Source organism: Giraffa tippelskirchi, chromosome 2 (genome assembly GCF_054371585.1).
Source record: "Giraffa tippelskirchi isolate mGirTip1 chromosome 2, T2T-mGirTip1v1.2.pri, whole genome shotgun sequence".
NCBI lineage: Eukaryota > Metazoa > Chordata > Mammalia > Artiodactyla > Giraffidae > Giraffa > Giraffa tippelskirchi.
Window position 1 is genome coordinate 92441503 of NC_137276.1, and position 27403 is coordinate 92468905.

At 45.2% G+C, this 27403-nt stretch overlaps 1 protein-coding gene across 1 annotated transcript in view; it reads right to left on the bottom strand.

Moving 5' to 3' along the window:
- Nucleotides 1–26460, bottom strand: part of GRK7 (G protein-coupled receptor kinase 7) — a 37988-nt gene extending 11528 nt beyond the window's left edge. Inside the window, exons 1-2 of the mRNA XM_081569632.1 lie at nt 25849–26460; nt 23839–24276 (exon numbers count right to left, since the gene is read on the bottom strand). Of these exons, the coding sequence (XP_081425758.1) occupies nt 23839–24276; nt 25849–26460 (1050 nt within the window). The remainder of the gene's footprint in view (nt 1–23838; nt 24277–25848) is intronic.
- Between the last annotated feature and the right edge of the window lie 943 nt (nt 26461–27403).

Sequence of the window (27403 nt, forward strand, 5' to 3'; positions counted from 1 at the left end):
CATTATTAAGGAGAGAGATACAGTGACTCTTGAAGTGGGAAAAATCAAGAGATTTTGATCTGTTGATCAAAATCAAACCTAGACACTTTTAGTCTCCTCACTTCATCCTTAAGGTGAAAAATTCACCTGGCTGTTGCTAACAGCCCGTAAGTTCTGCTTCTGCTTTTCATTCATAGATAATAGAAAATTAGATGCATGATTTTTTAAAAGGTAGAGCTCTTTAGTGATAATATTGGATGTTCACATAATAGCATCTAGTCTATGAGTGTTTCAGTCTATTTGGCATGTGATGATGTTATTATTAGCCATCTTCGCCTGTTTGTCTCTGCACTGAAAAATTAATACAAATATTTTAATCCAGAAAATTCCACACATGAAACTTCATTTAACATGAATGTCTATATATTATAGGCACGCCGCTACTGACAATATATGCCAAATGATCGTTGGGTTTATATATATATATATATTTTTTTTTTACAGGCTTCTTAGGTGACTCAGTGGTGAAAAATCTGCCTGCCAATGCAGGAGATGCAGGTTTGATCCCTGGGTCAGAAAGATCGCCTGGAGAGGGAAATGGCAACCCACCCCAGTATTTTTGTCGCAGAAATCCCACGGACAGAGGAGCCTGGCAGGCTACAGTGTATGGGATTGCAAAGAGTTGGACATTTCTGAGCAACGGAGTACACACAAAGACATACACACACATGCACACACATATATATATATTACACATAACACACAATTTACCATCTTACCATTTTAAATGTTCTGTTCAACTAGTAAGTACATTCACATTGTGCAATGAATCTCCTAAAGTATTTTCATCTTTAATAGCGGAAACTCTGTACCCATTAAACAACTCCCCATTGCCCCCACTCCCCAGCCCTGGCAACTGCCATTCTACTTTCTATCTCTATGAATTTGACCGTTCTATGTACCTCATATAAGTAGAATCACACAACATCTGTCTCTCTGTAACTGAGCATAATTTCATTCATTCATTCGACAAATACTTAATGAATACCTGCAACATATCTTATAATTATAATGTATATATTTACATTAGAATGTGTTTTCACAAAAACTAAGCTGCTTTTGTTTAAAGAATAATGTATAACCTCTGCAGCACTTAAAAATGCAAACAACATCCTAAATGACAATAAGCACCTATTAATACAGAAAACGTGAAAACATGAATTATTGACAGAGCTGTGAGAAACAGATCTGCTCTGCAATTTGACTCAGATTTTCAGGAGAGCGGTTAGACACAGAGCAATAGGAAAATGAGATGTATCTACCGTTCTTGTTCCGGAACCAGGTCACTTGGAGCAAGTAGCTCAAAGAATTGACTCAGAAGAAAGGGAAAGGAATCTACATCAAGATGTTCATAGCACCATTATGGCCACAGGCTGGAAACACCCAATGCCTTTCAATAAAGACAACAGACCAGAGTCACATGTTAATACCAAGAAGTGTATATATGTAATGGGTTTTGCATACTGTTTGTAAATGTGAATTCAATACATCAGAAAAGGTTGAAAAACGTTTTTGTTGTTCATTGGGTGATTTTTTTTTTTTTCTTGTCTGGTTGCGTAAGTATATATATATATATTTTTTTTTTCAATGTATTTTTGGCCACGTTGGGTCTTCATTGCTGTGCATGGGCTTTCTTTTGTTGCAGAGGGTGAGCTTCTAGTTGAAGTGTCTTTTCTTATTGCCGAACATGAGCTCCATGGTGTGCGGAGCTCATGGGGCCGTGGGCTCAGTCACTGTGGCACACAGGCTTAGTTGCTCTGTGGTATGTGGGATCTTCCTGGACCAGGTATCTAACCCATGTATCCTGCATTGCAAGGTGGATTCTTAACCACTGGGCCACCAGGGAAGCCCAAGTATATGTTTCTTTTATGTGCACAATGTATGTACTACCTTAGGAATATTAAATTTCATGGGTGATTTTTTTACATGGATAGTAATAATGAAACACAAATAACCCAAGCACTAATTAGGAGTAGTTGGCCCGTCCAAGAAAATTCTGGAAGTGACTGGTCTGACAGGCTGGTCATGAGTCAGCATGGCACTGCTGTTTTCATAGAAGTGGACATGTAATTTGGGTGACCTTATGTTCCGGTTTGCCTGGGAGAGTCCCAGTTTACATCTGCTGTCCTGGCATCTTGTTCAGTGTTACATCTGCCCAGAACAAAAGGGTGCTGGAGGTCCTCTGAGGTCCAGGATATAGTCTTACTCATCTTTGTATCAAACCAGGTATTTACCCCCAAGTCTCCTTTCCTGCATGCCCCAAAACATGTTTGGTAGGTAAACAATAGTAACAATGGTAACCAGACGCTTTCCATTCAATATCCAACAAATATTTGTGGAGCCACCCCTGCAGTGATTTCTAGGGATACCAAGATATACAAGGCCTGGCCCCTGCCTTTGAGGATTTACAGGTTGGTGGAGACAGATCAAAAGGTTAATTCAATAAAGGAGGGTAAATGCCAAAATGGGAGTGGAAAACAAACAAAGGGAGGCCAGAGGGTGTGTGTGTGTGTTTGTGTGTTGGGGATATTTCACTGAAGAGTGACAGCTGAGTTGAATTATGAGGAAAGAACCTGTCACACAGAGAAGGTTGTCCCGGTAAAGGACGAGTGCAAGAGTTGGAGTCCAGAAAAATGTGGGGTGCCCAGGGAACTTTAAGGAATTTCAGATTTGTAGAATATAAGATTTGTGAGATGCAACGGTGGGAGGGGAATCTGGAGGGGGAGATGAGGATGAGCTTGAGAAATGCTGTCTGCCAAGGTAACAAAAGTCCATTCCCAGGCTCCCTTTTCTCTTTGTCCCTCTTTGTAGAGCCAGAAGGCTAAGTACTCCATCTCCCGGCCTTTGTTGCTCCCAGGGTGGCCATGTGATAATGTGATATGAGTTGTATTGAAAGGTGTGCAAGACAAAGGTAATGAGAGTTGTGGAAAGACTTAAAAAAAGGGAAATACATAAAAGATGTAAGATGGATTCATGGATCCATAGAGGGAAGGATAGGTGGATGGACAGGTGATAAGCACATATAAAATGTAAATAATATACAATGAAATACTATATAAAAAAGAATAAAGTATGGATAAATGTTACAACATGGATAAACCTTAAAAACATTATGCTAAGTGAAAGAAACAAGTCACCAAAGACCACTTACTGTATGACTCCATTGATAGGCAGTGTCTAAAATAGGTGATTCCATAGATCCAGAAAGTAGATTCAGTGGTTGTTTAAGACTGGGAGAGGGCTTCCCAGGTGGCTCAGAGGGCAAAGAATCTGCCTGCAATGCTGGAGACACAGGAGATGAGGATTGGATCTCTGGGTCAGGAAGAAGGAGGGCATGGCAACCCACTCCAGTATCCTTGCCTGGAGAATCCCACTGGCAGAGGAGCCTGGCAGGCTACAGTCCATAAAGTTGCAAGAAGTCGGACACGACTGAGCAACTGGGCAGGAACGCACGCGTGCAAGATTGGGAGAAGTGGAATGAGAGTGACTGTTAATTCATAGGTGGTTTCTTTCAGGGCTGAACAGAATATTCTAAAACTGTGATAATGTTCACATATCTGTGAATATACTAGAGACCACTGGATTGAACATTTTATATGGGTCAATTTTATGGTATTTAAATTATATCTCAGGACTTCCCTAGTGGTCCAGTGGTTAAGAACCTGCCAGGGACCTGGGTTTGATCCCTGGTCAGGGAACTAAGACTGCGCATGCCATTGGGCAAGTAAGCCCACGAGCCACAACTACTGAGCCCACGTGCCACAACGAAAGATCCTGCATGTTGCAACTAAGATCCAATGCATCCAAATGAATATTTAAAAAAATAAATTGTATCCCAATAAAGCTGTTTATAAAGAAAGCTGAGTGCTGAAGAATTGATGCTTTTGAACTGTGGTGTTGGAGAAGACTCTTGAGTGTCCCTTGGATTGCAAGGAGATCCAACCAGTCCATCCTAAAGGAAATCAGTCCTGAATATTCATTGGAAGGACTGATGCTGAAGCTGAAACTCCAATACTTTGGCCACCTGATGCGAAGAACTGACTCACTAGAAGAGACCCTGATGATGGGAAAGATTGAAGGCAGGAGGAGAAGGGGCCAACAGAGGATGAGGTGGTTGGATGGCATCACTAGCTTAATGGACATGAGTGAGTAAGCTCCGGGAGTTGGTGATGGACAGGGAAGCCTGGTGTGCTGCAGTCCATGGGGTCACAAAGAGTAGGACACGACTGAGGGACTGAACTGAACTGAAAGCTGTTTAAAATGTCTATGGTAAAATCTAGGTAATGGGTATACCAGCGCTCATTGTGAATTCTTTCAACTTCTCTGTATGTTTGCAAGTTTTCATAATAGAATGTACAGGGAGGGCTTCCCTGGTGGCTCAGTGGTAAAGAATCTGCCTGCCAATGCAGGAAACAGAGGTTCAGTCCCTGATCTGGGAAGATGCCGCATGCTGAGTAACAACTAAAACTGTGCACCACAACTACTGAGCCTGTGCCCTAGAATCCACACTCCACAAAAGAAGCTACCACAAGAGAAGCCCAACCACTGCAATGAAGAGTAACCCACTCACCACTAGAGAAAAGCCCCCACAGCAACGGAGAGCCAGCACAGCCAAAAACAAATAAAACTATATAGAGAAAAAAGAATGCACAGGGAAAAAAGGAAAGAGGGGCAGGGAATCTGATGTCAGATGTTACCACACTGGCTGCTAGTTTAATGGGTACATGAGGCTCTTCCAGAAGGGTCACAAGGAGGAACCACAGGAGAGGGGCATCTGTCTGTCCAGCTCCCTCTCATCTCCCATTGCCATTAGTCAATAGTTATCCTGTATGCTACAACTTCTACGTGGAATCTAAAAAAATACAACAAATCAGTGGCTATAACAACAGCAACCACAAAAAAGCAGACTCACAGATATAGAGAACAAAACAGTGGTTACCAGTGGCAGGGGGCAAGATAGAGATAGGAGATTAAGAGGTACAAACTATTAAATATAAAATAAGCTACGAGGATATATTGTACAACACTGGGAATTATAGCCAATATTTTATAATAACTATAAATGGCATATGTGTGTTTGTTAGTTGCTTCAGTTCAGTTCAGTCGCTCAGTCGTGTCCGACTCTTTGCGACCCCATGAATTGCAGCACACCAGGCCTCTCTGTCCATCACCAACTCCCAGAGTCTACCCAAACCCATGTCCATCCAGTTGGTAATGCCATCCAACCATCTCATCCTCTGTCGTCCCCTTCTCCTCCTGCCCCTAATCCTACTCAGCATTAGGGTCTTTTCCAATGAGTCAACTCTTCGCATGAGGTGGCCAAAGTATTGGAGTTTCAGCTTTAACATCAGCCCTTCCAATGAACACCCAGGATTGATCTCCTTTAGGATGGATTGATTGGATCTCCTTGCAGTCCAAGGGACTCTCAAGAGTCTTCTCCAACACCACAGTTTAAAAGCATCAATTCTGCAGTGCTCAGCTTTCTTCACCGTCCAACTCTCACATCCATACATGACCACTGGAAAAACCATAGCCTTGACTAGACGGAGTTTTGTCGGCAAAGTAATGCCTCTGCTTTTAAATATGCTATTTAGGTTGGCCATAACCTTCCTTTCAAGGAGTAAGCGTCTTTTAATTTCATGGCTGCAATCACCATCAGCAGTGATTTTGGAGCCCAAACAAATAAAGTCTGACACTGTTAGTTGCTTAGTGGTGTCCAACTCTTTGCAACCCCATGGACTGTATCCCGCTAGATTCCTCTGTCCATGGGATTTTCCAGGCAAGAATACTGGAGTAGGTTGCTGTTTCCTACTCTAGGGGATCTTCCCGACCCCGGGATCGAACCCTCGTCTACTTCACTGCAGGTAGATTCTTTACCATCTGTGCCATCAGGGAAGCCCATAAATGGAGTATAACCTTTAAAAATGGAAGATCACTATATTGTACACCTGTAACTTACATAACATGGTACATCAACTATATTTCATTTTTTAAACAAATTTTATTTAAGTTTAAGCTCTGCTAGGTCTTTATTGGTGTGTGTGGACTTTCTCTAGTTGTGATGCTCAGAGGCTACTCTCTAGTTGCAGCCCAGGGACTCAGTAGTTTCTGCACATGGGCTTAGCTGCTCTGTGGCATGCGGGATCTCAGTTTCCATATCAGAGGTCAAACCCGTGTACCCTGCATTGGCAGGCGGATTCTTAACCACCGGACCATGAGGGAAATTCCAACTATATTTCAATTTGAAAATGTTATTTTGAATTCTCTGACATGTAAATGTTTAATTGTATTTTGAAATTACATCATGACTAAATATAATAAAAAACAGAATTGTTAAAGCATGAAAGAAAAAGACAGTTACGCTGAAGCTAGCTTGTCTATATTTCCAAATATGTTATCCAGACCCTTAGCAGTCACCCTGAAAACCAGGTCCCGCATCATACCACAGTATGATGTTTCATCCAGTTCTAAAAGTGGAGGAGCAACTTGGCCTACAAGTGGTGCCAACAGGGTACTGCCCGAGAGAGAGAAAAGGAGGCATCAGTGAAGACTGTCAGAGTGTGTTGTGAGGTTTGTGAGCCAGTACACCAGCTTCATGAAATTTCTCTATGGTGGGCTTTGGCGTGGGGTATTTTTCATCCAGAGTGTTGGCTACTGGCTGGCCTCTCAGTCTAGAAACTAATGGCTGTCAGTATCATGGAATTTGCTCAAATTATTTCTTTGATCATTTTCTTCCTTTCATTTTCTTCTTTCTCTCTCTCTTTTTAAATCTGAACTTATGCTTTGTGTTTCTTATCTTTTGCTTCTATTTTCCATCTCTTTGTCTTTTTCTTTCCTTCTTTTTTTAAATCTGGGAGATTTCCTCATTTTTCTTCCAACTCTTCTATTTTTTTTAAGTACTTTATTAATGGGAAATTTCAAACAAACACAAAAGAAAAGACATTAGAATAATAAACCCAGTGTACTCTACTCCCAGCTTTAACAATTATCAACACACGATCAGTCTTGTTTCCTTTGTCCTTATTCACTCTCATTGCCCTCCACTCCACTAACTCAGATATTACTTGAAGTATTTCACTGTGAATCTTTAAAAGATAAGGTCACTTTTAAAAAAACAAGCAAACAAGCCCAAAGCACTACAAACACCATTATCTCACTTTAAAAATAATAATAATTCTTGAATATTATCAAATATCTGGACATGTTTACACTTTCCTTATTGTTCAGTAAACTTGTCCTCTAAATAGTTTTGTTTAAATTTAGATTCAAACAAGGTTCACACAATGTGATTGATTATATGTCTCTTAAATCTCTGTGACAATGTAATTTTTTCTGTCTCTCCTCACCCCCCCTTGCAAGTTTTTATTAGAAAAAAAAAATTGCTTGTAGAGTTTCCCACAGTCAGACTTTGCTAGCTGCATTCCTGTGATGTCATTTAACATGTTCCTCTGTTCTTTGTGCTTCCTGTAAGTTGATAGCTAGATCTAGAAACTTCTACCGAACTTTTCATTTCTGCAAATACGTTTTTATTAACATAATTAACACAGAATAATGTGCGTGGATCTTATTCTGTTGGTTCAGTAAATTTTGATAATTGACTACATCCATGTAAATAGAACTCAAACCAGATAAAAAACATTTCCATTCACCTAGAAAGTTCCTTTGTGTCCCTTCTGGTTCATTCTCCTCCCTGCTCCCAGGCAACCATTTCCTGATTTCTGTCACCATCAATTAGTCTTGCATATTATATAGATGGAATTGTAAGATAGATTCTCCTTTGTGTTTGACTTCTCTTTTTTTTAAACATAATGTTTTTTGAGATTTATCCGTGCTGTTCTGCAGACATATTTACACATATTTTATTTCCAAATGTCCTTTTTCTTCTCTGAATGTTCTTTGTTTTACAGCATCTGTCCTTGTTTCATGGATGCAATATCGTCCCTTAAATCTCAAAGATAAGAATTGTAGGTTTTTAAAAATGTTCTTTTTTACTCTCTGAATTGTTCCTATTTGCTACAAGTTTCTTTCTTCTGTTTGTTTTGGCACTGTCTTTCATTTTGGAGGATTTTTTTCAAGTGACAAACGATCTTTGTTTATGCTTAACAATGTGACACCAAAAAGTTGACAAAAGCTTGTCAATTGATGGATTTCACTGTAGGGTGATTATGCCAAGCCATGTCATCAGGGATCTCACCTGTAGACCTTTTTTGTTAGGCTGTCCAGTGTCCCCAGAGGAAGATCCTCTAATATGCTACAAGAGAGGTGTCAGTCTGCTTGCCCTCATTCTGAGTGCTGAAATGGAAAGCCACTAAAGGTCTCCCTGTATGTAGTATTTCATCCTCCAGCTCAGAATTGCGCTATAAGTTCCTGGGTCAGGCTTCTCTCTGTTCAATCTCTTGAGCTGGGGTGGGAGAGGCATAAAAAAAGACTATAAACCACATCCTACTGCATTTTAGATGGTGATGATGGGTAAATTCTACTTGGTTACATTTACTGTGAGCTTGCTATGTGTGTGGCAAGCTTCCAGTGAACAGATTTCAGAGGCAAGTGACTTGAAGGATTAAAATCACTAATCAGGACACTGGATAAACATCAGTTGATTGGTAGAAGCTTTAGGGTAAAAGTGGAGATCATATGCCAGTCCTGAACAAAGGATTGTGAGACACATGCTGGGAGAAAAATTGGAAATATTAATAATAATGGGAAATAGGTATTGAGTGTTTATTACACGCTAAATATTTTCTCCAGTGCTTTCTGTGAACTTCTTATCTACTCTTCATGATAACCCTATGAGATAGAGACTACTTTATCGCCCATTTTGCAGATTGGAAATCTAAACCACAGAGGTTAAATCTTGCCCCGGGTCACCCACCCAAGATTTACACACAGGCTTGTGTTGTGAACTACTACATTACATTGCCTCTGTGGAAATGGCTGAGGTAACTTTTTCTTACTCTTCCAAGGTCCCGTCAGGATTTCTTTTTCTCCCTCTAGAATATCCTCCTTCCCTCTCCCCATCTGCCAAGTACTAAGTCTTCACTGCGGTCCATTCTTGCTTAAGCTACGCCTCTTTCCCCTTTTCCCAGCAAGTTCTCTGTTCCCTGCCTGCATCTCTGCTCACCAGGTGGGCTGGCTGCTCCACACCAGAGGCTGCGAGGTGATGAGAACTAGACCTCGAACCATGCTGGGACCATGCTGCTCCCTCTCCAGGAAATAAGGGAAGAATCGGCTAGCTGGCACTATAGCTCCTTGGTGTTGTGAGGCATTAATAGTACACAGGGTAGCCTCCGACTCGTTCCAAATAATTTTCAGCACTAAATTTATCTCTTGACCCTAAAGACAGAAAATATCATCACTGACTCAATGGACCTGAGTTTGAGCAAACTCCAGGAGATAGTGAAGGACAGGGAAGCCTGGTGTGCTGCGGTCCATGGGGTCTCAGAGTTGGACACGACTTAGTGACTGAACAACAACGAATTTACCTCTTGGCCCTAAAGGCAGAAAATATCAGTGATGGAATTTTGAAGGGCACCACCTCCTTGCAGAGTGGAGGTATTCCACAGAGAAGAACGGAATTAGTGCAGGCCAGAGTCTAAGCACCCAAATTCCATCACAGCCTCCAGCTGAAAAAATTAATTGCCTGCCCTTTATGCCATTTGTCTTCTGCATGTGAACTGCCTCCTCAGAACGGGGTGGGAGGAGAGACCGGGCCAAACAGCATGGGGCAGGGTCCAGCCACGCTGACCTCTCACGGCTCAGTTTAACTCCTGCAGTTACAAAGGGCCCCCGCACATCAGTCTCTATGGCATCAAAACAATCTCTTTCAGTTCATGTGACCAGAACTGCCATCGCCAGGGCTGTAGGGATCACCCAAGTGTCAGCAGCAACAGAACTCAGCAGAGATTTTTGTGTATAGTTTAACTTCATTTTTTGATTCATTTTGTTTTGTTTTGCTTTGGTTTTATAGTGCCCTTGGATGAGTTCACTCTGTCAACACCTGGTCAGGCAAAACACAGTATGCCCAGCATTGAGGATATCAAGCATCAGACCTCATAGGGTTTAGGAAGCCAGCTGTTGTTCTTGAGTTGCTAAGTCATGTCCTACTCTTTTGCGACCCCATGGACTGTAGCCCATCAGGCTCTTCTGTCCTTGGAATTTCCCAGGCAAGAATACTGGAGTGGGTTGCCATTTCCTTCTCCAGGGGATCTTTTCCATCCAGGGGTTAAACCCATTTCTCCTGTATTGGCAGGGAGATTCCTTACCACTGAGCCACCAGGGAAGCCAGATGGAGGTTCAAATCCCCACCCACCTGCAAGCGGACAGCAGCAGGTGCATCTGCCACTGTCATCACATGTGGGTTGCTTACTCCCATCAGGGCCACCTGTCACCTATAGGTATCCAGACTTGGAGGAAGGTGGACACCCCAGGCTAGGATCAGGATCCCAGCCAGCTTGTGGGGACCTGTATGGACACCTCCTGCCTGCTTTGCTCTTGCTGTTGGATGCTGGCTTCCCCTGACCCTGCGGCTCTTGTCACTCTCACCCCTGGGCCCCTGGGAGCTAAGTGGCTGGGTCCAGGCTGGGCGGAATTTGCACACCGAGTAGTCCAAGGGTGGCTCCGGGCAGGAGTGAACTGCCTGGTGATGAGAACAGGGAGTGGACTTTCAGAGGGGCTGAGAGGGCATAGTTCTTCTCTTAATAGTTTTACACGTCCATAAAAAAAGTGTGTCCCCTGTGCAGGTGTGCCGTGTGTACGTGCAGGTCCTTCAAGGTCAAGGTCACTGCCAGTTCCCAGTGAACCTGCAAAGTTGGCAATCTTCAATTCCATCAGGACAAGAAATGCCTGGATCGTGGGGCCCCGGGTGTGGCCAGGCCGGGCTGGATTTACTGAGCCGCGCGGGACAAAGAGGCGGTCAAAGCAGCTATCTCCGCGTCTCGCGATGGCCCAGCAAACTGGCCAGCGGAGCAAGAAACCGCCCGGGGATGCCTCTTCCCCCCAGTTTATCACAGACCAGATCCACTCGACAGCACAATCCAAACAGAAGAGGGAATCAGAATGTACATCTTTTGTTTGCCGTGGCAGGAGAACTGTTGAGCAGAGGAAAAAAAACAAGCTGAGCTTAGCGCTATCAGCTGTTTCCTGGGGCTCGCTCCTTCCTTCCTCCGAGGGGGGCCCGGCCGCTTTGTTCTCGTTCCCAGCTGCTCCTCTGCGCCTTTAAGCGGTGGCCTTTGCAGACCTCGGAGGAATGCAGCCCGGGACCCCAGGGGACTTTGCTCCGAGGCCCCGCCCTGCGTGCTCAGCGCCCCCGGCTGCAGCCTCCAGAGCGCCGCCGGCCTAACTTTTGTTCCTTGTCCGCCCTCCCTGTTGCTTTCTGCCAGCCACTTCCTGGGCCGGAGCGGGAGACTCACCAGAGGGGCCATGCTGCTCTCCCTGACAGCCCTGGGAGGAGGGGATCCAGAAAAGGGGTCCCTGCAAGAACGAATCCTGCACCTATACAGTCTGGCGTGAGTCAGCTCTAGTGCACATCCCAGCTCTACTCATTATTAGCTGGTCACCCCCAGGCCAGTTACTCAACCTCTCTGAGCTTCACAGCTCTGATCTCTTAGGATCGTGATGAAGATTAAAACCATAAGACACACTGAGTGCTTTTTCAGTCTGGCACATTTCACGCCCTCAATAGGTGTTAGCCACGACCAAACCAAAGCTGGTCCTTAGGCAGGGCAGCTACACAAAAAAACCCAGAAGCCTCTAAGACGCCATCAGATTGAAAGATGAGCCTGGTACATCATCAGAGATCAATAGCAGTAGTTCTTCCACTGGAGTGTGTCCTTGGGTGGGTTCATGTTCTGTGAATTTGTCCAGTGGCAGGCTGATGCCTGTTTTCCATGATGCCTCTAAAAGGCTCAGAATAAAATCACAAACAAAGCTCCATGTAGCTGTGAGGAAGCAAGACGATGATGGAGTGTGCCCGCTGGGCTCAGCTTCCAGGCGAGCTGTGCCCTCACCCACTGCCCGCCCTGCTACAGTCTCGGAGTCCTGCTGGCTCTTTGCGTCCCTCAGAGAAAAACCACAGCAGCCAAGCTCCCTGGAGCAGCCACAGTGCCTTTCGGGTGAGGCAGAAACAGTGCAACAGTGGGGATCACGACAGAGGGTTCAGTGGTGAGCTTCTTGTAGAATAATCATAGCAATCATTTTTTAAGGGCCTACCAAGTGGCTTATCTCTGCTAGGCGTTTATCTACCTTAATCTTCTCATCAAGCCTAAGAGGCGAGCAGTATTAACCAGGCTCAGAGAAGAGGCATGACTTGCCTGGGGTTAAGTGCAGGGCTGAGACCAGCCTAAGTAGCAAGTCTGGGCCAATTAGAAGGCGGTCTGCCTGGCTTGGCTGGCTGTCAGTCCTCACTGTCCCCACGGCCAGGTGCCCCAGGTGTGGGGTCAGCCTGTGCTTCTATAAACAGCAGCCATAGTAAATGGCAGAACCAGATTGACAAACTCACTGTCCTTCCATCTCGTTGATCCTGTGGCCCGCATTTCATCAGCTGCACTTGATCTGGAAGGATGCTCTGAACCTCCAACCTGTGTCTACCTTAAATGAGAAGAAGCAGCAACCGGTTGTTCTCTGGATTGCATTATCTCGCAAGACAGCCCCCTCCTGCTGCAGGCTGCAGACCTCACGCCTCTTCTTTCTCCTCACAGCCACAACTCAACAGACAATGTGCCAGCCTGCCCGGTCCCCAGGGAAGACCCAGGGCCAACCTGTGCTCCACACACCAAGCCATGCAGACTGCCAAATTCTCTTTCCTCTCTCCTTTGGTAACTACAAGTTTGCTCTCTGTATCTCACTGTTTGTGATCCCATGAACAGCAGCCTGCCAGTCTCCTCTGTCCATGGGATTCTCCAGGCAAGACTACTGGAGTGGGTTGCCATTCCCTTCTTCAGGGGATCTTCCCAACCCAGGGAGCAAACCTAGGTCTCCCACATTGCAGGCAGATTCTTTACTGTCTGAGATATCAGGGAAGCCCATATTATTTTTTACTTTCCCTATAAGCACGGAGAAGGCAATGGCGCCCCACTCCAGTACTCTTGCCTGGAAAATCCCATGGACGGAGGAGCCTGGTGGGCTGCAGTCCATGGGGTCGCACAGAGTCGGACACGACTGAAGCGACTTAGCAGCAGCAGCAGCAGCAGCAGCAGCATATAAGCAGGATTTCATTCTTTTGTATGGAGAAGTAATATTCTAATGTATGTGTGTATATATACACATATGTGTGTGTGTGTGTGTGTGTGTGTATACACACATCACTTCTTAAACTGACTGTTGATGGGCATTTCCGTGTCCTGGCTATTGTAAATAGTACTACTATGAACACTGCATTCCCCCGTTCTTTACCTTCAACTCCCTCTTCCTGACTGTTCTTCCAAGGCTGATTTTGTCACTTCCCTGCCTGGAAACCTTCAATGGCTCCCCAGTACCCTTGGCATTGGGTTCGAATGCCCTTGTCCGACTCCTCCAGCCCTCTAGGGTCTGACATATGCCCATTTTCCAGTTGCACTTGTTGTCACCCCTCACGCCCTGTGACTCCACACTCAAGACAGCCGCAGAGTCAGTCTGTTCTGTGGCTGAGCCCTAAGCCTCTAATCAGGGCTGTCCACTGAAGCACTATGAACATGGAGAATGCTCTTTGGGCAGGGAGGGGGAGGGCATGTCTTGCACATTGTAAGATGTTCACAGCCTCCCTGGACCCTACCCACTAGAAGCCAGTAGCAGTCCCCCCGTCATGACAACCAAAAAGGTCTCCAGACATTTTCAAAATGCCCTGGGGGCCCAAACCGCTCTCGGTTGCAGACCACCACCCTATGCTGAGCCCTGTGCCAAGCCCACTTTCCTTTCGGTTCACCTGGCTCACTTCTGTTTGCCTTGCAAGCCTGCCCTTGGTTGTCATTTCCTCCTGGAAGCCCTTGCTGACCCCATGCTGGGGCTGGTGACCTTCCTGCGCACCCAGCTTGGACAGCTTGCCCGCTGTACTGTCACTGCCCTGAGACGTGATGGTCTCTTCCCTGTCTTGCACTTCACGAAGACAGGCATTTGTCTGTACTCGGGGCCAAGTCAGTACCTGTGACATGACCTCACCTAGTAAATCACCCTTGACCCCCTCTCTCCCTTAGCTCACATCCAAACCATTACTGAAGCCGGGTCATTCTGGAGTCTCTTTCCAGATCAAACACTGTGCTCTGACTTCCCCTCACAGCCCCCCCCACCCCCCCCACACGTGGGCTGAGCTGCCATCATCTTTCACTGGGATTGCAGACAACCACAATCCACATGAATCCCCTCTGATCTGCTTTCACTTCAGATGGAGTGATTTTGTTCCAAAACGGAATTCTAAACTCTTTGCCTGCTTTAAAAGGCTTTCAAAGGCTTTCAAAGGCTTTCCAGGGACTTCCCTAGTGGTTCAGCGATTGAGAATCCTCCTGCCAATGCAGGGGATCCGGGTTCGATTCCTGCCCCAGGAAGATTCCACGTGCCTCGGAGCAATAAGCCTGTGGGGCACAACTACTGAGTCTGTACCCTGGAGCCTGTGCTCTGCAACAGGAGAAACCACTACAGTGAGAAGACCACACACCACAACTAGAGAGTAGCCTGCTCACAGCAACGAAGACTCAGCGTTGCTATAAATAAATGATAAAATTTTGAAAATAAATAAATAAATCCTCCACACGGAAATCTGTTTCTGAGTCAGTTTCTAGTGACACCTACCAAAACACCACCCAAACTGCTTTGCGGAGTGAATTTCTATCTTCTTTCTGATGTCAGTAAGTTGTATTTTCCCTGCGGCTGATGCTCAGAGTCTCACATGCGAGTGGGCTCACTTCAGTCATGTCTGACTCTTTGTGACCCTATGGACTGTAGCCTGCCAGGCTCCTCTGTCCATGGGATTCTTCAGGCAAGAATACTGGAGTGGGTTGCCATGCCCTCTTCCAGGGAATCTTTCCAACCCAGAGATCAAAACTGTGTCTCCTGTGGCTCCTGCGTTGTAGGCAGATTCTTTACCACTGAGCCACCTGGGAAGCCCCAGAGTCTCACATATTAACAAATCCTCCTTGAAGAGTGCCATGCACCCCATCTTCACAGCACTTGTCATCATTGAAATGTTACATTCATTGGGTGAAATGAAGTTCTGTCTCCTTCACTACTCTGTAAGCTCCACGAGGGCAAGAAATCATGTCTCTTTTTGCTCATGGCTCTGTGCCTTATTTTATTTTATTTTTATTTTTTTGAGGGAGTTCTGGTGGAGACCAACATGTGACAATAAAGTAACCAGAATGCCTGTCCTGTGTGGTTCTCAGAAGTAAATTCTCAAAGAGAAAAATACTTGGAACAGGGCCACAAGGGCTGTGATATATGTAGTTGTCAACTTCTGATGAAACACACTCAGAGATCTTTTAAAAATCACTTATTTAGTGTGTCCCTAGCATTTTATGCAACACAATAAGAGCTTCAAAATAAATATGTTGGCTGGGACTTCCCTGGTGGTCCAGCGGTTAAGAATCCAGCTTGCAATGCAGGGGACACAGGTTTGATCCCTGGTAGGGGAACTAAGATCCCACATGCCACAGAGCAACTAAGCCCACGTGCCACAACTACGGAGCTTGCATGCCACAGCTAGAGAGTCCATGCGCCTGAACAAAAGATCTCACATGACTCAATAAAGATCCCACACGCGGCAACTAAGACCCGGTGCAGCCAAATAAATAAATATTCAGAAAATAAATATAACGTTGGAACTCTGTCACCCATCATCCTTCTGAGTGTGAAGAACTGATCAGAGGTAGGGCAAGGTAACCAAACATGTCATGAGCTTTTGGATCACTGTGCTAATTTCATTCTAATTCCTGACAAAATAGCAGGTTTTAAGGATTGACTCATGTTCCTTAAAATCTGAAGGTCACTGTTCTCCACATAGAACATTGAACTTGAAAAGTCCTAGCACAAGCCCCACCGCCTGATTTTCCTATTATATTTACCTAGTATCTCTAAAACTGCCAAGAATTAGTTTTAAAGTGTGCATGTGAATGTCAGCTGAAAACAGGCTGGAGTGTTTATCACATTTATTATAGGTGAATACTGACAGTGGCTGGGACCACAGTTAATGATATTGTGTCGGGGTGTGGGAAGCTGACTCTGAAATATTAGTCACATGTTTCCCTGTAAAGGTTGGGCTCCTTTTCCAAAGTCTTAACTTCATCAGAGGTTCAACTAAGCCTGAGATTGGTGTACATGTCAGGCCAGACTCAGGAAGTTATGCCTCATCACACACACTCATTCTGAGTTTTACTCAGTGGAGGGTCTCTTACAGCATTATAAACCAGAGGCAACATTCTGCCCTGTGTGTGAATTTGATAAGGTGGAGTCAAAACCGTAAGTGCTCTTGAATCTGGCATACCTGGGTTCATCACACATATAAGCAATGTGACTTTGGATGGGAAACTTAACCTGAGTCTCAATTTCTCCATCTGTAAAATGGAGCTAATAATAGCCTCTACTTTGTAACATCTTTTTGTAAAGGCTCTATCTAGATGCCGTCATCATTTAATTAAGAGGTCAGAAAGTTTCCAAACCATTGAGCAGTTATTAGGAGCATCCACTGTTTCTGTCTACCTGCATTCCATTCCCATTCTCTTCCATCCCTATTTTCTTGTTTTCTTTTGGCCTTGTGGTGCGGCATGTGGGATCTCCGTTCCCCAACCAGGGATTAAACCCAAGGTCCCTGCATTGGAAGCACAGAGTCTTAACCAATGGACCACAAGGGAAGTCCCTCCATCCCTGTTTTCTATTGGGGAACACTTTCCTCTGTTTCCAATATTTATATAGGACAGAACTTCTCCCTGGTTCCTGAGAACAGAGACTTAGTCCTGGCTGGTGGACTTGGATATGATTGGGCATGTAACCTGAGTTGTCCATTGAGAGTCTTCCCTGGGAATTTGAAGGACCTTTTGTAAAGAACTGTTTCCTTTCCATGAAATTGTTTGGTTGCTAGGATATGCGTGGAGCTGCTGGTGGCCGCCACGTAAGAGCCCTTGAGAGTGCGAGCAAGGCCAATACCGAGGAGGGCAGAGCTGGGACACAGAGGGAGAGCTTTCAGCGACACTGCTCAGACCCTGGATCAGGCAAACTTCTAGGCTTCTCAGTTATGAAAACCATTAATTTCATTTTCTGAAGTAACTTCGCTTTGTTCCTTAAGAACCCTGATTGATAGCCCAGTAAATCATAGTAAAACGTAGGCCATATGTTCACCTTCTGAGTTTACGAGTCTTTTCCTATAAATAATTCAAAGACTATCTCATAGATTCATGAAATCTTACAGATTAAGGATGTCCTGGGGCCTGCCTGAGATGGCTGACTCCGTGAGTCAGGGATAGGTCTGGGACAGGAAGCTAGGGTTTCTGCATTCCAGGCCAGTGCTCTTAAGCATCCTTGCCTCTCACTGTATGTCTGCCTCAGTCTTTCTCCGACTCAGGCAGAACTACCCTCACCTTTCCTTCTTGAATCATTGTCCAACTACTCGCAGCCAAGGGGACCCACTGGACAAAGAGCATCACATTCTAGAAGTGGTTCCATTCCCCCAACAACCCCGCCTCTTCCACCGAAGACAGCCATGATTTAAGAGAAATAAACATAGATGCGGGTCTTGATGGAACTTAGGTAAAGCCAGAGAGCTGAACTCTGGAAGTAAGGCTGCTCAGAGCCCGGGGCCATACTTCAATTCTCATTACCTCATGTGGGGATTATTACAGTAGCTCCTTACAGCTCCCCCCTTCTCCTCAACCCCAGATTCCTTCTCCTTCAACTCATCGTATATACTGTTAATCATCTTAAAGAATCACTCTGTATACCCAGACAAAACTGTAAGTTGAAAAGACACACGCCCCTATGTTCACAGCAGCACTATTCCAATAGCCAAGACATGGAAGAAACATAAATGCCCACTGACAGATGAATGGATAAAAAAGATGTGGTATAAAGACACAGTGGAACATTACTCAGCCATAAAAAAAGAATGAGATAAGGCCTCCTGCAGCAACATGAATGGACCCAGAGATTACCATGTTAAGCGGAAAAAGTCAGAAAGAGAAAGATAGATACCGTAGCATTTGATACCACTTATGTGTGGAATCTAAAATATGACATAAATGAAAGTTTCTACAAAGCAGAAACAGACTCATAGTCATAGCGAATAGACTTGTGTTTGCCAAGGGGGTGAGGTGGGGGAAAGAAGGATTGGGAATTTGGGATTACCAGATGCAAATTAGTACATATAGGATGGATAAACTATAGTACAGGGAACTATACTCAGTATCTTGTGATAAACCACACTGGAAATGAATATGAAAAAGAATACACACACACACAGACATCTTTGCTATATAGCAGAAATTAACACAATATTGTAAATCAAATATACTTCAATAAAACTTTTAAAAAAGAAGAATCACTCTGGTCATGCCATTTTCTGGTTGAAAAAAATCTTCAATACTAGGTGTATATCACATTCTTTTCTTGCCTTTAAGATATAGTGTCCTTCAGAGCATCAGTATTGAACTTTATATTCAGAGGCTTTCATATATGGATAGCGTGATAACAAACTCCATGAATACAGATGGCAGCTAGTGTGATGAATCTCACCAGGATTTTGTTGTTGTTGTTAGTTTATGGTTTGGGCTCATTTTGAATTAATTGTCCTCATTTTATTTATTTTTAAAATTAATTTATTTATTTTAATTGGAGGCTAATTACTTTACAATATTGTAGTGGTTTCTGCCATACATTGACATGAGTCAGCCACGGGTGTCCATGTGTCCCCCTCCTGAACCTCCCTCCCACCTCCCTCCCCATCCCATCCCTCAGGGTCATCCCAGTGCACCAGCCCTGAGCGCCCTGTCTCATGCATCAAACCTGGACTGGTGATCTGTTTCACATATGATAATATACATGTTTCAATGCTATTCTCTCAAATCATCCCACCTTCGCCTTCTCCCACTGAGTCCAAAAGACTGTTCTTTACATCTGTGTCTCTTTTGTTGTCTCGCATACAGGGTCATCGTTACCATCTTTCTAAATTCCATATATATGCGTTAGTATACTGTATTGGGGTTTTTCTTTCTGGCTTACTTCACTCTGTATAATAGGCTCCAGTTTCAGCCACCTCATTAGAACTGATTCAAATGCATTCTTTTTAATGAATTGTTCTCATTTTAAAAGCAAGACACTTGCCAAAAATTCACAGGTGTCAGTTTCTCTTTTAAAAAGTCAGGGCACTTCTCTGGTGACCCAGTGGATGAGTACTCGCCTACTAATGCAGAGGACACAGGTTTGATCCCTGGCCTGGGAACTAGGATCCCACATGCTGCAGGGCAGCTAAACCTGTGCACCATGACTACTGAAGCTTGTGAGCCTAGAGCCCCTGCTTCACAACAAGGAACGCCACAGCAATGAGAAGCCTGAGCAGCGCAATTAGAGTGGCCCCCCTCGCTGCAACTAGAGAAAGCCTGTGTGCAGCAACTAAGACCCAGTGCAGCCAAAAAATAAATAAATGAATGAATAAATATTAAAGAAAAAAAAGTCAGGAGCTTTGGATCTCTGTTCTCGCAGTGTGGCCACTGGAACCAAGGAGTGGCTTCCTTCCTTAGATGGAACACACTCTGTTCCGGGGCCCACGGCACTCGCTTCACTTCTTATGCTGCCTGCCTCGCCATTTGAGTTTGCTCCTTCAGCTCTGCACAACTGTTGTTCAAAGTCTTTTTAATCCACTTTATAGAATTATCTCGCAAATGCAATTTCCGTGTAAGGCAAAATGATACATGCTTTCCTTTGATAGGATCCAATAGGTGTTGAAATGTTCCTGTGGGTTTCCTTACATTTATGCAAAAATTTAGCAGGACTTTTCTTTACAATTCTACCTTCATTCAGCTGCTCATACTCTGGGAATATGGTGAGATCTGTACTTAAAATTTTTGTTTTTATTTGGCTGCTCCGGTTCTAGTTGGGGCATGTGGGATCGTCGATCTTCATTATGGCATGCAGGATCTTCAGCTGTGACATGTTGGATCTAGTTCCTTGACTAGGGATCAAACCTGGGCCCCCTGCATTGGGAGTGCAGAGTCTTAGCTACTGCACCACCAGGGAAGACCCAGTAATTCTTTATATGGTATCTTGACATCAAAACATTAGTTAGTTACAAAATCTGTATAAAATATATTCCTTTTCACTTCTTCTGTGAAATGGGTTGCGAGTATAATGATTTAAAATCCACTTGGGGGCCCAGTTATTGTGTGGGAGCTACAGTAAGTAGGATACTGAGGGGCTTCACTTAGCTATGTTGAGGGGTAAACAGTGAAGGAGGAATGCTTTTCTTTTTTCTTTCTTTCTGTGGCTTTCTAAACCTTCTCTCTGACCCCTGTTTTTCCTCTCCATCCTTCCTGAAAATTCCCCTGGGCTTCAGAGGCAGGTCCAAGGACCAGGGCATAAGCTTTCTTGGATGGGGCAAGTGGTTTAAACCCAGAAGTCTGGTCTCTTGGGACAAAGAGGGACTCAGAAAAGGCAAAAGGGTGAGAGGCCTCTAGGCACTGTGTGCACACATGCTAAGTTGCTTCAGTTGTGTCTGACTCTGTGCAACCCTATGGATCATAGCCTGCTAGGCTCCTCTGTCCATGGGATTCTCCTGGCAAGAATACTGGAGTTTCCATGCCCTCCTCCAGGGATCTTCCCGACCCAGGGTTGAACCCACATCTCTTATGTCTCCTGCACTGGCAGGCAGGTTCTTTACCGCTAGCACCACCTGGGAAGCCCTAAACTCCACCAACTGCCTTTGTTATAGTAGACAATATTGAGGAGGCACAAAAGGCTTCCTGCAGGTTCCAAAAGAGCCAGAGAGCTGGATGCAGGAGGAAATGTCCTTAAATATTCTCTTGGCCCATGAACAGAGCTGGAGGAAGACTGAGAAGGGATTTACAAGAGATAGAGCTCTGTGTCTCCTCATCCTTCAGCAGGGTGGAGATGGTACCACCAGTCAGCATGATGCATGCACATGGGACGCTTAGAAGGAACACTTCCTCTCCACATAATCAGCAATACAAATTCAAAATAATATTCCTAAGTAATACACTTCTGATTTTTTGTGCACTGATAGACATGCATTCACGGTGTTTCTCTTTTCATAGTAAAGTCCCAAGGAGGCAAACACTCTGCTTCCTCCCCATCTTCTTGCTTCCTCCACCTCTACTTAGGTTATAATGATACTGAAGTTCTCCATCCTTCTCCACTGCTTTCTCGATTTTTCCACCTTCATTCAGCCTCTTTCCTTCCTACACAACCAGCAATTTCTCTCCTGATTCTTTTTTATTTTCCCCACTATTTTTTTGCTTTTTGTTTTAAGTCATAAGGCATGTAGAATCCTAGTTCCCTAATCAGGGATCGAACCCAGGCCCCCTTGTCCTTGGAAGTGTAGAGTCTTAACCACTGGACTGACAGGGAAGTCCTTTCTTCTGCTTCTAGTCTCAACATCTAAATCTCCAGTTTCCCTCCTTAAAACTCCGTCCTGCTCCTTCCTTCATCTCACTCTTTACTTCCAGGTCAATCCAACCTCTGCCATCTGAGTTTTGACCTTGAAAATCTCTCTCCCCGAGGACACTGTGGTTTCCAGATTGTCAAACCCCACAGCCTGTGTGATCTCTTGGCAGCACTTGACAGTGATGACCACACTCCTCCTTTAAATCCTCTTTTTCTTTGGCCCCTGTGGCAGAGGCGGCCAGTTACTTGCTCTACATTCCTTAGTAGTTGCTCTCTTTCCTTAGTAACTAGAATTCCTCTCTCCCTCTCAAAAAAGCAAAACCAAAAAAAGTCATTTATCAGCTGCCCCTGCAGGTGGGGTCGCCAGATAAATGTCCTAGCCAAGGAGATTTAAATAGAAGCTGTCAGATGGGCCTTCTAGGGAAGTTCCTTAGAGGGAGATATATTCAGTTGCTGTGGGCATCCTTATTTACTTCTGACCCTTCCTCCTTTCTCTGTTTAGAATGCAGACTTGATGGTTGGGGCTAGAGCAGCCATTTTGGAACACATCGAAAAGGACAAAATCACAGAGATGTGATTTCTGCCATTATCCCATAGCTGCGGAACCAATATCAGTCATCCTTATCTCTACACTACTTGCTACATAAGAAAAATAACCTTTTCTCTTGTTTAATCCACTGTTATTTGGGTTTTCTATTATTGCTAGTGAAATCAACACTTAACTGACACAGCTCCAATGACTCTGCCATTTCATCCTACTTCTTTAACCTCTTCAAGACCCCTCTTCTTCCACACCCCCTACCTGTTGCTGTTCCTTGGTCCTCTTCCTCCACTGTTTCTCAAACAACCCAGTGGTGTCTGCTGCTTCCCAAGCCATGATGACTCCAAATTCCAATGTCTAACTCAGACCTTTCATCACAGCACCTGCCTGTCATATAAGAGCCTTATATACACTACACTCACAATTAAACTTTCCGGTTTTCCCATAACTGTTTTCCTCCTTCTAGTCACTGGAGCTAGAGACCTTCCCCATTCCTCACCCTCATACCCAGCTGGTCCTGAAATCCCAACACGTCTCTTTCCAACAGCTCTGATTTACTTCCCACTTCATCAATCCTAATGTCTTACATAGGCGCCATCATTTCTTCCTGCACCACTGCATATGTTTCCTAACTAGCTCCTCTGCTTCCCATCTACGATCAAATTGGTGTTAAAAAAAATGCAAATCTGATCATGTCATTCCTTTTTTAAACTTCCTTCAATAGCTTCTTGTCCCTCACAAGAAAAGAATTCCAATGCCTCTGCATGGTCTGAGCCCTACACATCTTGTCAACATTCCTTCCATTATAGCCACATAAAATCATCTGCAGCTTCCCAAACTTGCCATGATTTTTCTCACTTCCTTGCCTGATTGTCCTCTCTGGCTTGCAAGCTGGAAACTGTGTGAAAACAAAGTTTTAAGTGTATATTTAAGAACCTGACTTGAGCCTTTATCTTCCTGGGACTTCTCCCATCTTTGTGCACAGAAACTCAATGGTAAAGACCTGTCAGAATTCGAGAGATTTTTGTATTGATCACTTAACATAATTGATTAATTATTATAATCCCATTTTTAATCAAAGAATTCTTTGCAAGTCTCTTTGGACCAAACTGATCAAAATAAACATCAGTTGCTTTTACTGACTCATATATCTTTTCATTTAAAATTTCACCTTTGTCCAATGTAAAACATTTCTCCATTGTGCACTCAACAGGAAAGGAGATATTTAATGTGCTAAGTGTTGGGGTTTCTTCTATTTATTATTCTATTAAATTTTAACTTCTAGCATCCTGTAATTTTAGGGTCCAGCCCCTAAAATATTCCCGAAGAGGAAATCAAGGCTCTACTGACTCAGGAACACGGCACCAGGGAGGTAGTTACGGGCAGGACATACCTAGCTCCTGGCTATGGATTCAGCTCTTGCCATCTACGGTGAAGGCACAGACCACCTCCAATTCACAAAGAAGGCTGCCCTCTGCTTCCAATGAGAGGAGAGCAAAGTAGATCTCAAAGAGCCAGTTAAGCTAATCCTCTTACACCACTCCACTTAAGGCAAATGACAGCACAAGGGCTTTAGGAACAAGAAAATTAGAAGCATTAAGTCCAAGGCTCTGTCTGCTCTGGGAAAGAACAGCCTTCTCCCTTCCTCTCCAACTCTGTGCCCCACCTTTGGGCCAGTGGAGCTCACTCACCCTCTGGGTGATGGGTTTACCATCCTGGATCTGCACGGCCAGCCCCAGGTCGGACAGTCTGCAGTTGCCGAGGTCATCCAGAAGCACGTTCTCGGGCTTCATGTCCCGATAGACGATGCCGAGGGAGTGGAGGTGCAACACACCACAAGTCATCTGGGCCGAGTAGAAGACCACCCTGCTCATGTCCAGGCCCGGTTCACCCACACTGTAGATGTGGAACTTGAGGTCTCCACCATTCATCAGGCTCATCACCAGGCAGAGATGGGACTTGCTCTCAAAGGCATATGCCAGAGAGACAATGAACGGGCTGCTGACCCTCTCCAAGATTTCCTTTTCCAAGAGAGCCATTTTCTCACCATTTTTCTTCTTCAATCGCTTCTTGTCCAGTTTCTTACAGGCATACATCTTACCGGTGTTTTTCACCTGGACAGCACATACCTTAAGGAGAGAAGGAAAAGGAGAAGAAGAGGTAGAAATAGACAGCAGTGAAGAGAGGAAGGGAGTGAAGGATACAGAGGCTGGAGGGGCAGATACCAATCAAGGTGGCAAGATGACAGGCTTCTGAGAAAAGAAAAGCTGTGACTGAGAGGGTTCTTGGAGAAAGAGCTTCGACCACAGTGAGGTATCATGTGACACATACTAAATGGGCCATTAAAAAAAAAAGAAATAACAAATGCTGGCCAGAATGTGGAGAAATTGAAACACTCATCCATTGCTTGTTGTTGTTAGTTGCTAAGTTGTGCCCGACTCTTTGCGACACCATGGACTATAGCTCACCAGATTCCTCTGTCCATGAGATTTTCCAGGCAAGAATACTGGAGTGCCACTTCCTTCTCTAGGGGATCTTCCTGACCCAGGGATCAAACCCATGTCTCCTGCATTGGTAGACGGATTCTATAGCACTAAGGTATAGAAGGGGAAGCCCTCATGCATTGCTGGCAGGAACTTAGAACATGAAGAGTTCGGTGATTTCCCAAAAAGTTAAACATAGAACTGCCCTAAGATAAGACCCAGCAATTCCACTCCTTGGCACATATGAAACGGAAATGAAAGCAGATATTCAAAGAAATACTTGTACATAATTATTTACAGCAGCACTATTAGCGATAGCCAAAAGGCAGAAACAACCCAACTGTCCATCAATAGATGAATGGATACATGAAATGTAGTATTCCCATACAATGGACTGTTACTCAGCCTGAAAAAGGAATGAAGTGTTGATCCGAGCTACAAGGTGAATGAACCTCCAAAACACTATTCAGCAAAAGTACACTTTTCAGTGAAAGAATCCAGAGACAAAAGCTCACATATTGTATGACTCCATCTATATGAAACATCAGAATAGGCAAGTCCATAGAGGCAGAAAGTAGCCCAGTGGCTGCAAGGAGCTTGGGGGTTGAGGGTTGGGGGAAGTAACTGTTAATGGGCACAGAGTATTGAAAATGAAACTAGAGATGATGGTTGCATAATATTGTAATGTATTAAATGCTATTAAATTGTACACCTGAAAATGGTTAATGGCTAATCTTATGCAAATTTCATCTCAAAGAATTTTTTTTCTTCTTAAAAAAAGAAAGCTGAACACAGCAGTGGTGTAAAACAGGTTTATAGGCTCTAATTCAAGATGATTGTTTTCTTAGATACCTGAAGTTTTTCTCAAATTACCTCCATGAGCACAAGTAAAGGGGAAGGGAACTCTCCCATTGTATTGATATCTTGATATCATTCACCAAAGGGGCATATCAGAGCGTTCCTGCCTCCTGTAAACCACACGATCACGATTCTTGGCCAGTTCCACATCTTGTTTGTTTTTCCTATGGCATTCTCACTTTATTTCACGCAGCGACCAGAAAGAAGAGGTGAGAGCAAGCTAGGAATGCTTTCTCCACATGTGGCACTGAAATTAGTTCTAAGTTCCCTTGAGATTAAAAAGAAGACAAAAAGAAGTCAAACAGAACTCTATTATGCCGTCTATCTTGTCTTTCAGCCTGGCTCCTAGCAGACACTTACCTCCCCAAAACCACCTTTCCCCAGCACCCGGAACTCTTCGAAGTACTTGTCTGACACCGGCTGCATCTCGAAGACTTTCCACTGCAGAAACTTGTCATAGAAAGGGCTGGCCAGGAACTCCCGGAAGGGCTGGTCCTGCAGGAAGGCCATGACCTCGGCCTTGGCCAGCTCCACCAGGGATGCTTGATCGTCCTCGGTGGTGGCTGCTTGGCACTTGGTGACCAGAGCTGGGCTGAAGAAGGGGTGTGGGTGCCCCGAGGTAGGGGCGGTGGCACAAGTGGTCACCAGCCCCTGCAGCGCAATGCCCTTGGCAGGGCCCTCTTCGGCCAGCTCCCAGCTCTGCACCTCCTCCAGAAAGCCCCTGGCCTCCTGGTACGCGGGCACCGTGGCCAGAAAGTCCCGGAAGAGGCGGCGGCCGATAGGCTGCTGCTCGCACAGGCTGTGGAAGTCGGTGGCCAGGGCCTGGCGGAGCTGCTCGCAGCTCTGCGGCCCAGGCAGCATCAGGCTCCGGCGCCGGCGCTGCAGCTCCTTGCTGTCGGCGTCTGAGGACTTCCGAGCCTGCAGGTAGGCCGTGTTGGCGATCAGGTTGTCCAGGCCCCCCATGTCGACCATGGCTGAGCACCGATCGATCGTGCTTCCCCGGCACAGACAAGGAAGAATGGAGAGCGGCGGCGGTGGGGACGCCGTCAGGACCGGGGCCAGCTGGCGGCTCTCCGATCCGAGACGCAGTAACTTCCAGGGGATTTACAGCGAGTCTTTGGGGTGACGGGTGGGACTGGTGGAGGGTGAGGAAAGAGGTTTCTCTAGTAAGAGGCTTTGCTGGCTATGTATAGCTGGCCGGGGACGGGCGCATCACGGATCACCCAGCAACCTGGAACACCTGCAGGGTCTACCCGTTCATCCCGGGGCCATGCTCCTCACACCTGCTTCCTGCATCCACAGTGACCAATCACCTAAGGAAAAGACTCAATATAAGGTGATGCGCTGTTTGCTGTTGACAGCACTATTTTCAACTGTGTCTGATTTTACATTTCCCAGCAGGTGCAAGCTCTGTAAACTCCTAGGAATGACAGGTCAGGAAGAGGAGCTGTGAGAAGCTGGAGAGGTTTTCCTTCCCCCAGCCTAGCAGCCTGACACAGAGTAGGTTACAGAAGGGGATGCTCTGAGTTGCGAGTCACTGGACATATTCCCAGAGGCCCAGGTCGTGACTCTCAGGGAGGCTGTGGCTCTCCCACGGCCGGTGGCACCCTCAAGTGCCTGTGGAGATCCTCAAGACATGGCTGCCTTAGTTCTGAGGAGTCTGTGACCTACAGTACCCTGTTAAAAGAGGAGGGTCACCTTGACCCAGAACATCCCATGAAATGACATCAGCAGGGAAGTCACCCACTTCACAGCAGGTGGCCCAGACTCTCCCAAGGGCACAAGCCTAATGAGGGGGACCTGAGGGTGAAGGAGCTGTGTGTGGAGACCCCAAGCAGGGACGTTCCAGGAATGGCCCCTGGACACCTCGGCCCAGGCTGCCTCAAGAAACCAGGAAGCTTCCCTCCACGGAGAT